This window comes from Puntigrus tetrazona, chromosome 21, assembly GCF_018831695.1.
Source record: "Puntigrus tetrazona isolate hp1 chromosome 21, ASM1883169v1, whole genome shotgun sequence".
Lineage (NCBI taxonomy): Eukaryota > Metazoa > Chordata > Actinopteri > Cypriniformes > Cyprinidae > Puntigrus > Puntigrus tetrazona.
Window position 1 is genome coordinate 13,374,396 of NC_056719.1, and position 14,590 is coordinate 13,388,985.

The following is a 14,590-nucleotide window of genomic DNA, read 5'->3' on the forward strand; positions in this document are numbered from 1 at the left end:
TTAATAATTCAACTAACAACAGGTAGACTTCTCTGATCGGCACATATTGAAAATAATCAAGCTCACACAATTTCAAATAATTGCTTTGACATAAAGGGATGAAGAATACCAAGAATACAAAGTCCAAAACATGCTTGTAAATAAATGAACATAAGAAAATAATGATACATCTAAGAGTGTCTTTCATGACTACTTCGCTTTTTACAGTGGCAAGTACTTCAAAACATTGCTTTAAAATGGATGCTAAAATCTTGCCTGGAGGCTTGTTCTTTTATTTTATCTATTCTAAGCAATATTATCGAAAGTGATTCAGCCATAATTTTTGCCATCCAACTCATGTTTTAAAAAAACCCACAACGCCTTTTAAGTCGCTAACCATTATTCTGGCCCATATCAGCCTAACCACAAGCAAACAGAACGGATCTTCTAATTTAATCTTGGATTTTTAGCAAAATTGTAATTTTATAACTACTAATTCAGGATTGCGGAGGCTTCACGCAGAGTCTCCCACCGCCATCACAAAATTATTTCCTAATTTTGCATGATAAAAGAACGCATGTCTGATTTCAGGGCAGCACTGATGTTGATTGACTGTGGTTATGTTGACTGCTGTGTCTTTGTTGACCTCCAGATCTAGTGTTCTTGCTAACGGGTTTCAAAATTCACTGAACGCAGGTTGTTGCGTCATCTCACCCAGTTGATGAGGATGTAGCGTGGCAGGGCTGCGCTGGGCTCCTTCAGGCTGCAGAAACCGTACATGATCCGAGTGTTATCGAAGGTTACTGCAATCTCTGCCAGGCCGCCATCTGTAAAACACAACAATCACACTGTTTAGATAGAAAAGTCTGTTTTAGTGTACTAATTGCAGAAAAAAGAAGTAGAATATTGTCTGTTTTGGTCTGACCACACAGTAATAGTACATCTAATCAAGTCATTTCATAACTACTAATTCAGGATTGTGGGGCTTATGTGTGGGCTCCATCAGAAAATTATTTCCTGCCTTTGTAAGATAGTTGTTAGACCCATTCTAAATACATATAAATACATATCTTTAAAACATCCTTAAATGTTTGAAGTATCCTTAAGATAAACTATAAGTTTGTTTTCAAAAAGTACATTTTAAAACGTTGTAGGAGATGTTGATAAAAAAGGAATAAATTTAACTGAAAATAAATTGAGATATTCCCTAATAACATAGCCAGTTTGTATATAAATTACTATAAATAAAAACAGGTTATACTTTATTTTAAGGTATGCTTGTTACAGTGGGATTCTACAAATAAAAATATTTAACATTTAGTGTATTTATATTTTATGAGAAATGTGTATATTCAAAAAAAAAATAGGATATGCTTTTACATTAAATATACTTCTATATAATATAAATTATCTTAATATAAATATATACATGTAAATATTTTATGAATACATACTTTAATGCGTGTCTTTATATATATATATATATATATATATATATATATATATATATATATATATATATATATGATGTAATTATTTTGAGATTAATGATTGTCCAGCAGTGTAAATATGTAATATTAAGGCATTAGGCTGATAACCCCCGACTGATTGGCTAGTTACTGCTTCTCATGAAAGATATACACAGAAATAGATCTCTAGAGAGTGTTCGGTAGATATAAAAATACATACACACACACCCACAGTCTTGTGGAAGTTCTTTCTTGTTCCGGAAAGAGGAAATTACACAAAGAAGTAGACACATAAGCCCACTACTTACTACCCACATAAAAAAAAATTAATTCCATGTGTATGAATTTAAGGTGCAATTTTCCCTAACGCTGTGTTCACTAAACTAATTTACATAAAATACCACTCTTGGTGATTTAACACGATAATTTGAAATTACACCTGGATAAATTGAATAATTGTGACTTTGAAATCCAACTGGCTAAGCTGTTTTATTTTTAGTATTTTCCATTCGTTATGCTGTCACCTGTTTTGTGCATAAAAAGCAAGAATGCATGAATGTCCCTGCTCTGCTTGGCATTGTTTTCATATTGTGCTGGTATTTTCAACATCATTAAGATATAATACTGTGTATGGAAATGGCACAAATACTTCAGAAACAAAAAAGCCAAGTATACGCTTCAAATAAACATTGCGGGAAATCTCTTGCAAACAGACTTTCCAGCTTCTGAATGGTGTTCTGTGTGCTAATCAACACGGCCCTTAATAATAACCTTCCATCAGTCACAGACTAAATGATTGTCATCAGTGTGAAATGACAGGTTTCCTCCTCCATCTCTGAGGGAAATAGGAGACTGTGCGCTTGATGCATTATAATAGTTTGAAAAAACGCAGTGAGACTCGAACCTCCGTGTTTCGGATCTGTACTTGGATGGTTTTATGAATATTTACAGTAGATATGCTGCAAATGAACGAAGACGCTTTGTCTTTCTGCATAACGCTAGCAGAGTTAATATCACATTTAATGCGTTTGGCCTCTGTCACGATACAGTCGCACAGTTGCATTCGCTAGCACAATCATGGTACATCAACAATACAAATGAATGTCATCAGTCACAAGCCGACAGCGTTATTGCTTGTGCATGACTACATTCTGGTTGGTTATTATTAGATCGCCTATATTTGGACAGGAAGTATGTTGAGACGTAGCCTACCTCCTGATGCAGACAGGATCAAATCGTTACTGTCATCTTCATATGTGTATAAGGCCCTGCAGCACAGAGAAAGAGGAATCATATTAGTAAAGCGACTATTCAATCAAAGACATCAACAATGACATCAATAAATCAATACAAAACACTTATATTTAATATACATAATATTTGTTTTTTTGACATTCTGTAAGCATGCCCAATTTATTAATACCATATTACTTTCTGGTCAGTATTCAAATGGATATTTGTATACCTCATATATATATATATATATATATATATATATATATATATATATATATATATATATATATATATATATTTTTTTTTTTTTTTTTTTCATATCTCAAAATTTTACATATGCAAATTATAATGCTGTGATGCCATTTAAGTTAACATTTTTTATTATTAAAATGTATTTATTAAATAAAACAAAGTAATTGCCATTTATCAGTTATTAGCCAGTATGTGACCATAATTATTTGTTCCTTATTAAGAAAATCATAATTCTGGTTATATAGAACAGTAACAGCGCAACTCTTCTCAAATAAGTGCATGAATTGAGGCATAATTCACATCCCCAGCACAATTGCTTTGGGACAAGTTAGATGCCCTGGTTTAAAACTTAGGGTTAGGGGTTTGCTCGAAGCAAGTACACAAAACACAATAAAAAAACTAATGAAAAAGTTTTTTATTTCCAGGTCAGTCCCATGCACAACCCTTTATAAAACTCATCTCCATGGTTTTGACAGACTGGAATGCATTCTATCCAGAGGGCCAAAGCAGTGCATTTAGGGTCAAGGGTGCCGTTAGCTCGGAGGAGAAAATGGCATTATCCTCTGTCATCTGAGAGCTCTGTGTAGGAGGATAAAATATGGAGCGCTAGTACTTGTTATTCTTTTAATAAAAGTGAAACTACTGCTTTTTCATCCTGTTTCACGCTTACCTGTAAAAGCAAAAATAATTCTGGTAACAACTGTGGATTCCAAACCGATATCTAGAGATATTAATGAATTGTGTATGCTCAGATAAAACACGCGCCCCAGCTTTTCTAACATGCCAAGGCTTTGATGTTTCATTCTTTAAATAATGGAGGTAATCATTAACATATTGCAGTGCACGGCTAATCTCATTCCCCATCACTGCAAAATAATGAGTAGGAGTTTGGTGCTACGCTAGTAAGGACAACAAAGAGAAGAACAGAAGTTCTACTGCCGTAAGCTACAACATGAAGCATGGGAAATGGATGAAAATTGTGCCTCACGGTTTAGATGAACTGACGTGCAGCGTTGTGAATACACTGTCCCAAATCTATTTAAAACAAAAACTTTATGAAGTAAAAACTGTACTGACTTAACTGTATAATGTGCACTTGTAATGTAGATTAAATCTTAATTGTACAAGTGCATTTTCAAAAAGTACACTTTGCATTAACGTTACAGTAAATCCTTTACTAATCATTATGTTTTATAAATCTTTTTATTAAATTTTTTTCTTTGTAATTTTTTGTTAAATATTTTTGTTACTAGGGTGTTCCAGTGTTGCTAGGCGCCAGATTTAGTCTCCATGATATTTTGGTCTGTAAATCCGTAGAACATTTAGCATTCACAAGGCTAAACTTGAGTCCAAAGCACAAGGATGATTTAAACACATAATTGCGAATTCTTTAGGTACTGCCAATGGAAGTGGGCCGCAAAATCCCAAATGCAGGACTTTCCTCACCCAGCTTTATCCTCCAGCCTTTAGCAGGCATTATACCGACAAAGAGACACATATTATAATGCAAACAATCATATGCAAATGATCTAGAGCACAGGGAGAGAAAAAGACATCTCTGTTGTGCAATGCTTGGCTAAAGCCAAGAGTAAAATTACTGCACGGATCTTCTGAAACATGAATCACGATGTTACTTGTTAATAGAACAAAACTAACAAAAGCGGTAGAACAAAACTAACAAACATGCCAAAAATGAAACGGTGTGGTTGAAGGACAGCAGGGTTGATTTGGATCTTTTTATTTTGGGGTTTAACTGTTCCCCATGTGTGTTAAAATTGCATACAATTGCCTATTTTTTTTGTAATTGAGCCTCAGCATCCAATGCATATTATGATAAGTTCTTTTGAAAGCAAGGTAATATTTGAGTTTATTAAAAGTAGCATTCAATTTCAAGATATATTAGTACCATATTACAAATTCACTGATAGTTGTTAATAGTGCATATCTAAATGTATATTTTTACATTTAGACATCATCATCTAAAGCTTATTTAAAGGGATAGTTTACTCATATGGTTCATTCAGTGTCATAATTAACTCCAGTGAAACCTCATTCGTGTTGAAACACAAATAAAGATTTTAATGAAACCTGAGAGAAAATCTTTCCAATACTCTGACACTTTGTAAAGTTTAGTTATAAAATAGTAAAGTCTTCTGAGGAGACACGACTGACACTCTTATTAAAAACAACTAATAATTCAATAATCTTGCTGAATGTAATCTTAAAATGAGCATACACTTTTCACAATGATGTCATTCCTAAATTAAATCGACTAATTTAAAATCCTTGATTTTAGCATTTTATTTTACGTTTGTTCAGACAGAACAAATACAATCTCAGTTAAGTCATAATGCAAACAAATTATAACAGAAACAAATTGGACTTGTGTCCGTGTCATTAGAAAAAAATGTTGCGGAAAAAACTCCATATTTACAGATTCTGAAGGAAGTTTGTAGGTGGTTACTAGCATTGCTTGAGGAGGTTGCTTGGGGAGACCTAAAGCAAAAATACCTCTGATAGTAAGTGTACTAATGACTTGAGTGAATATTTTTCTGCTGGACATTATTTGGGTTCATTAATGATTCTTTTAGTTATGCATGGGGTTGTGTTCATGGGATTGTGGTTTACGACCGATGCTCCTGAATAATGTGTAAAGGAGAATAACACTGGCCCACAGTGCACGTGGCCATGGATTATGTGCATCCAGTACAGAAAGATTTGAAAGAATCCATTCCATCACATGTGATTACTTGGATCCTGCAATTATTATGTGCAGTTATTATAGAGGAGCAGAAAATACATCACATGTTCTTTGGAAAATATATAGCCTACAGCACCAAAATAGACCTACTTGACTATGCTCTAATTGTTTTCTGTCTGAGTGGTCCCACAATTAAACATCTAGGGCAGAATCCTCAACCCTCCCCTTAACCAAATATCCCACATCAGTTCCTCTTTCATCACCTCTCCCCAAACCATTTCCTCACTACCAAATATCACCGTTCCGTCAGGGCCCCAGCCTGAGTCATTAGGTCCCCGGCTCATTCACAGTCTGTTTCAAGATCCCCAGCTAACATAACGGCACAAAGAAAAAAAAAAAAACACACAGGCATGGTAAAGATGGGGGAAATATTAGTAAATAAGAAATACCGCAAATGTCACTGTCACCGAAACGATATCTGGGAAAATAATACAGGAAGGAGGTGCAGCGTTTGCTGTTTCACTTCTATAAATATTCCATTTAAAACGGACTCGTTTTATTATTCATAACAGACTCTCATGACCTAGAAACACGGCTCAGAGCGTCAACGCAGCCCAGAGTGAAGCTGAGTGCGATTTGCTCAAGCCCCTGAGTGGGAGGCCTCCTCTATTGTCTCGCAGGGTGGGAATCATGCGAACAAATTCTCTGAAGCCACGCTTATTAAAACATTCCCTTTTATGTGAATGAAATGTTGCTACATTCTCACCATATCAACAGCACATAACCTGCGACGGTGACGTAATGCTCATTCGTCCAGATGTATTTATTTATTCAAAAATACATTTCGATGCAAATCCAAACCACATGCAACATCTTGAACTCTTCTGTGATGAGCATAATCTCTGAACTATAATATTTTTGATTTTTAGTGACATAAAGCCAAAGTGAACTAACCATCCTGCTATTAAATTAGATTAAATTATACATATATAAAATGGTTGATCAAATCAAGTCATGTGATAAGTAAAATCAATGTGGTCACACAACATATACAGAAAAAAAACATTAAACAGTACAATATCATGACAAAACAGCAATGATACCATATGAGGGCACCTGCAGACCTTCTTCATGAAGTCAAAGTCAAAAAGTCTTCTAAAAATGTTCCAAAAGTATATTAAACCAATTAAATGAGTGTATACGCTCAAATATATTTCCTAACATTAAATGAATTCTATGTAATATATAAAAGGTCTTTGAACCCATATAATAAATACAAAAATTAGCACATTTCTAAAGTATAGTAGTAGCATACAGTATATAGTAGTTTTAAAATATTATTTTTAATTTTATTATTCTAAACACCCTTGTATGTCACTGACCCTATTATATGAAAGCTTTAAGCAAAATATAGGTATATGCAAGTGACTTTTTCACATTGTTGATTGCATAGCAGACACAGAAATGGCCAAATTAAAAGGTATCCCAAAGGAAGAGAAAAGAATGCACACGAATTTAGTCAATTCGGCATCGCTGCAATTAGTTCCATTCTAGGCTTCGAATTCATTCTCAACCATGTCATTAAAATTACCCTGCTGCACGCCTAAGCAGGGGCTACTAATCCGATTGTTTCTCAGAGGGTCGCCGTGTCCAATCTGCCCCCATACCCATGACAGGGCTCTTTTTTCCAGGAAGCCAAAGCAATCAAACATTTCGAAATGTTGCCTACAGCCTCACAAACTGATACCACATGTGTAATACATCTAGCCTCTATGAGAAACAAGACACAGGTAATTTTCTCTAAAGTGAGTGCACATGTCCCTTAAAGCAGTACTGAAACTTTTCTTTCCTGTTATGCAGAAAAGGCAGAAGAATTGTTTGGCGACACAGAAAAGAAAAGGTCAGAGGTTTAATAGTTCACGCGTTTCATGTGGAAATGAATATGTCGACATGGGAGAGAAGGCTGCGATAAGAGATTTCATTAAACATTATCAAGTGCGCTCTGAGAAAGAGCACTGATACTGACATTATATTTACATTTATATTTTAGTCAATGGAATAGAAGCAATTAAAGATTATATAAATTGATATAAAAAGTAGATTAGCGACCAACAAACAATCATAGTATACTATAGCATATAGTTTACAAATATAAAATATGGATCAGAAAATATACAAAAATGTTCATTTAACTTGTCACTGAGCAGTACCTTGAGTTAATAATATGAACCATTAATGTACTAGTGTACATTTTTTTAATAAATGGTTAAAGCACAAAGATAGCCATTTTTTAAAGATACAGTATTAGCATAATTACTCTATTGTTGACTCTATTGTTAAATTATAGAGAATAATTAAAACACCTCATTAAATCAGTCTTTTCAACATGGTTCATTATAATGATCCATCCCTGCAAGCTCTCGAGTGGCAGAAATGATAAGTTGAATAATATTTGACATATTTGATTGCTATCTTATATTATTAGTTACAGTAACTGAAATTACAGGAATTGTGAAATTTCAGTTGAAAAATGACTTATATTTTTAAAATGTAATGTAAAATACCAACTAACTTGCTGATCAATAAACATTTCTTATTATTATTATTATTATTGTTGTTTATTATGCTAAAATACTTATATGTACTTTTTATCTTGGCCATCTTGTATAAAACAAAAACACAAGCACACCTACTCTGACACTCACACACAGATACACACACACACACACACACACACACACACACACACACACACACACACACACACACAATCTTTCCATTCTTTTGTGGACGCAATTGCCTTTCTGTGAAATAACAAAGCTCAGCAAAATGTCCAGCCACAGAGGAGCTCATGCAATTAAATTCAGTGGATGAGAATCAACTGTGCTGTAGGATTCTATCTAAATATAATTATCAAAGGAAATAAAATATCATCATTTAAAAGAGGCTGATACAGCAAGTTCAGATGAAGAAAAGATGCAATCCTAAACCACAGTTTTTTAAACCCATTATGTCAGCAAGCCTAAAAACACCAGCAACACACTTCGGGGCCATTTTAGGTAACAGGTTTTTTGTTTGTTTGCTATTTTTAGTGAGATCCACTTTGGTTGAAAATAGATCATAGTAAATGTAAAATACACACACACACACACACACACACCTACATATATATATATATATACTATATATATATATATATATATATACTATATAAAGATCTTAACTTTGTTATATGCAGAAATCTGAGTAACTGGAGAAAACGAATGACAAATAATTGGAAAAGAATATCAGAGTTTACATCACCTATTCTCACAGTATATAGAAGGACCTGGCAGGTCCATTTATAGAAGCCACACTGCTTTCCATCAGCCATGTGTGCATTTTACATACCTACGTTTGATGTACTGAAGAGACAGGCATTTTAACTGGACCACAAATTGAGAGAGAAAAAAGGAAGGCTCATTAAAGGAAAAATGACATGCATTTCAAAGAAGCGAGAAGTGCGAAGATAAAAATGGCCTGAAATAAACACTACTTTTCGCTGTTTCTCGCTCTTGCTTGATTATGGCTGATGCTGGATTATAGTCCAGCCAGTAAATCATCACCTCTGTCCCATGGCCAGATGGAGTTCTTTCCCCAACACTCTGCCCAGATGTTCATTCAAATAATCTGTAAAGCCTCAGAAAACAGAGATTGAAAATATGATGAAAAAGACAACATTGGGGGAAAAAAAAGTTAGTTCTAGCATGATGTAGACATTTGTATGAAGAAAATGAAAAGAGCAGCGGAGGGGCTTAATCCAAATAAATGATTGAATGTATGATAAACGCTGCAGGGGAAAAAAATATTCTAGCATAGTGAAATTTATGCTCTGGTGGAGAGAGGACATTCTACCTTTGAAAGAAAAGTAACATGCAGCTTACTGTCACCCTGCTGCCGACCCCATCTAATAAACCTCAAATAAGCCAAACTCTGCAGTTTCATTTCTCAGGCAGGCAGATTGTCAAATTAGTATGGCAAGAGATATAAGGCACTCTTCAAAACGCGTCTATTGTATGTGTTTCCTTTTTTTAGGAAAAATTAGGATCATGCTAATAATCAAACTAAAACCCAAAAACTACAACATGGCTTAGTGTGATTATCACATTGCAAAAGGCTGTGATTTAATCAAGTAATTAAACTTGTAATGAGAAGCATATGTGTTAGCTGGTGCTAAATAAAGAGAAGTCATGTGGTTTCATGCCAAAATAAAAGCTTGATGGTTTTGAGTTATAATATTAGTATGATCATTTTTATAGCTGTACGCAAAGCTAATTTTTTTATTTAGTAATAAATTCTGAGCTTTAAAAATATATATTATATGGAGCTTTAAAAGTATATATTATATGAGAAAATTTTGAATGAATCCATCCCTTTAATTAAACAGGCCATATACTCTTAAAAAGGTCTGTGGACTGGAAGGAGGGTGGAAACAGACGAGGAAAAGAAAGAAAGATAGAGAAAGAAGCAGATGGAAGCATCTGGCAGTGTAAGCTCAGGGCTGAGGAGAGAGTCGGGGAGGATGGGTCAGTGAGCCAGAAAGGGGTCAGGGCGACACGTACACCACTGACAGCTGTCAGCAGGACACAGCATGACAAAGGATTCCTAACCAGAAGGTCAGCAAGTCTCAATATAATGTGTGAAAATTGCACATAATTATTACATAGGGTACTGTTATTCACACTTCTCGAAATAAGAAAATGGAGATTCTGTTGCTGAGCAATAGTACAATTGGGAGCATGCCCATGTTTTTTTGGCAGATTTTCTGTTTTCACTGTAAATGCTTGAATACACATGCTATTTACATCACCAGTTCATATCAGTATTCAATCGGGATGTATAGTTCCCACTAATGTGTTAATATTGGACAGATTTTTTAGGATTATTAAAATGATATTAGATGCCCCAAATCTATATTGTTGTATTTTCATTGTACTTTAATTAGTTGTACTGTATATAAATAAATTCAGTGTGCCATAGTGTGTATTATGTGAATGTAAACTCAATAATGTATATGTGAACATATTGATTGCTTATTAGTACTTATAAAGCACATATTCTGCATGACTATTCTTACATCCCTAAACTACCCAATACCTAAACAAGTGCCTTAATAAATGTTAATCAGCAGTAATTTATGAGTTTATTGAGTTAACCATTAGTAATGGTTTGTTAATATGCAGAACAAGACCTTTTTTGTACAACACTGCCATTACATTGCATATAGAATAAAAAGTTAAGTGATAATGTGCATTTAAAGAAACACATCTTTCTATACATTTATATTAATTTTAACCTAAAAATGTTAATTATTGCCTAAAACTCAATAAACACGCACAAGGAATCCTTGCTTTATTATGATCAGACATGTCTCATCACCTTCTCTTTTCCCAGACAGTTTTTTCAGACTATCTTAAAATCCCAGAATCAATAATTTAGCTCAACCTCCGCAGCAAAAGTGTTCACTGTAAGAAGTGAAAAGCCCCTGACTCTATTCATGACAGGAAGCTCCCTCCTTTACCGCAAAGAAAGGAAAAGACAAGTGAAGGGAGATGGGGAGGTGACAGATGAAAAAAAAGCAAAATCAATAGCTGGGATTTGAGAAAGAGGAATCACTACAGACATCTGCTAGCCTGAGCCAAACTGTCCCAGTAGCCAGCTGAGAGAGCTTTTCACAGGGGGATGGCAAACAGACAAAAGCTTGGGGCAAATTTAAATGAATGTACAAACAAACCATACATATTTAAGTAATTAATCTTAGTCCATGTGTATTCCAGCTGATTGTGTGCAATAAACACATACAGGTGCACACAGACGCACACATGCATTCACACTCACACACACGCACATGCATTCACACACACACACTTTCTACCCTCACTTCAGAATGTGTTAAAGCTTGCCCTCTCCTCTACTCCCAACAGAGCATCATTAGACAGGCCAGCAGCATCTCTGCTGCTACCATGGTGATGCTGGTCCAGGGCCCTCTGCTAGAGGGGTGTGTTCATGCTCCATTCTGTATCGACAGCAATAAGATACCACAGTGGTCAGACACACACACACACACCGTAGTATGCAGTGTGTTAGCCAGATAACACAAGCAATTCAACACACTAGAAACACATGTGTTTAAAACGACATGTGTAGAACTGTGATGACTAGTGGTGGAAAAAATTATTTTTTATCTGAAATGATATGAATATTTTTCTAAATTAGACTGTGAATTAGTGAAGTGCATGCAGGCCGTTGAGCAGCACATTTAACCTATAGTTAGTTTGAAATAAATGTATTTTAAATATATAGCTTTACTTGATAGCAGGAATCAATAACACAGTAAGTAAATAACAACAATAATAATTATGGTATGTCAACCGCACAGATAATTAATTTATTTAAAGGCTGGTTCACCCAAAAATTTAAAATTCTGTCATCGTGCCATGAAGCTGCTAATGAAATTATATATATACAGTTATGTCCCTTAAATCTGGAAAAAGATAAATGATACCAGACTGACAAAGCAGCGTCAGCGCAAAAGCATGTGGGATTTGAAAAACATCTCTTGTGCTTTGAATGGAGTGAATGGGGTGTAATTGTTCTTGTGGTCCGAACAAGTAGGTCATTTTCATTCGAGCACAACATTTGTGTGTGTGTGTGTGTGTGTGTGTGTCTGCATGTGCATGTCGATGTCTGGTTTGTCAGTTTGAGTGCAAGTTGCTGTCTTAAGATGTCTTGTCAAAATTAGGCCTGAAGTTGAGGCTGTAGCTCATTTGCAGTTGTAAAATACATCAACACTGTATTCAACACTGTACAGTATGTCTTTGAAGAAAATTGTTACATAAAAACATCACTTTAAGTTATTCAAGAATGGCTCCACGTTTAATACAGAGGTGACATTACCCATACACAGAATATCAGGATATACAGGGATATCACACTGTTGTCATAGCAACCAGAAATTCCACAAAATGCATAGGGGGAATACTTCTATGCAGAGCCACAAAAATGGCTGAACTGCTATAATTTGTTGCTAGGCATTGCTCGACTTGAATATTTTGGGAGATTTATCTGCTAATGTTCTGAAATACCCACAGCTGTGTACTGCTCAGAAATTATGAGACTGTGACAAAGAGAAAGTTGCAGATAATAACAATAGCATTTTTATAGCTAATGATCTTTCCAGATTTTGATGCACCGTGTTTTCTGACAAACCTATCACAAGTAAAAGCTTTAAAAACTGGATCATATTTGTCACACATATGGAAAACACATTTGGCAAAAACTCTCATGGGTGGAAAAGCCTTATGCTGACTATGACAAATATTCCTCCAGGAAAGATGATCACAAAACCTGGTTTATTTTCTGCACATCATTACAAGGATCCTCGTTGCAAAAGAAATAAGTGACTGGGAAAAATATGCTGAGGGCTGCAGGTTTGTTGGTTCTGTTTCGACATGCTGGGCTGAGCTAGTCACATAGCATCTCTCAGCATCTCTTTGAAGAGTGTTTAATGAAGGCTTTAGCCTGGCAACTCAAACCTTCATGACAAACATTTCCAATTGTGACTGCATGTAAACCAACTCATAATAGGGGTGTATGAATGATTTAAATTCTTTGTCCGTTTTTTAAACATTACAGCCAATATGAAATCAAATGGGATATTATTCAATGAGAAAAAAACACCCAATGTGAGCATTGGCGATCAGGCCACCATTCATGTTATTTAATAATTAAATGAAGCATGGTATTTACAAGATGTTTTCATAGTAATACCTTGGCTCTTTTACACACATACAGACTTTTCTGGAAATTTACCAGTGAAATCAAAGACTCATCAAATCAAAGACAAAAATATCAGCTCCACAAATTTGCTAGATGTTGTAACATTATTGGTGAATTGCTGCAAATGTACAAAGATATTGTAAATATTGCCATTTTAACAGAATTTACCAAGGAATAAGACATGTAACAATTAACACAACTCAATATAATATGATTCATGATACTGATTTCACAATTAGATTTTCTCACATTTTCTTAAACAAAATTAGATTTAAGACAAATTGAAATAAAAAGGTGTCCTTTATTATTTCAAACTAATGTTTGCACATTATTCGTTGTAAAATTGAAATGTGGCCCACATAACTAAACTAAAACAAAGCCAGCACTGCATTTTAATTATGATCCAAACACAGATGCTGCATAAATGCAGAATGAGCAGCTCTTTTCATTTAAATGTTATCATTTTGAAATTTTAAGCAAAACCAGAATGGTCTGACCATAAGCGATATAGGCATAGCTTAGAGACTACTGCACAAAACATGTGTAAGAAATAAAAGTAGCAGGTGGCTAAAATGAGAGCATAAATTCTATCTCTGAGAGCAGGTGGGCGCTTGCAGAAAAGAAGTAATACAGCTTTTTCTTGGTTAATGCTCAAACATCCAAGATAAAAAAATTCCATCCAAAGTTCCTCAGAGATACACTAATATAAACACCATCCCTGAATGTATTGTACCATCTGTTTAACATATTACTTATTTCATTGATTTTCAATCAGCTCGGGACGACACATAACATTCCTATAAGTTATACCATAATAATTTGTGATAGTAGACAATGCAAACTGTGTCCTGAATTATGAGAATGGATACACATGAGTTAGATCTGGTTTGATTTTTAGGAATCCAGTGACTTCTAAAGTATTTTGGCTGTAATTGACTTTCTAATGGAAATTAGCAACCAATTGTAGATCAACACCTCATCAGTCAATCATTGTTTTTGTATGAATACACCACAGATTATAAATAACCTCTTCAACTGCAAAGGCATGACGCTTTCCCAGAAAAACGATGAATGAAGACTTATCCATATGGTGTCCTCTGAGACAAGGAGATTATGACAACTCAGATAAATACAG

The 14,590-nt window shown here is 34.7% G+C and overlaps 1 protein-coding gene across 1 annotated transcript in view; it reads right to left on the bottom strand.

The window, feature by feature from the left end:
• Nucleotides 1-14,590, bottom strand: part of dbn1 (drebrin 1) — a 62,104-nt gene that overhangs the window by 18,216 nt on the left and 29,298 nt on the right. The window contains 2 exon segments of the mRNA XM_043220894.1: nucleotides 694-806; nucleotides 2,661-2,716. Of these exon segments, the coding sequence (XP_043076829.1) occupies nucleotides 694-806; nucleotides 2,661-2,716 (169 nt within the window).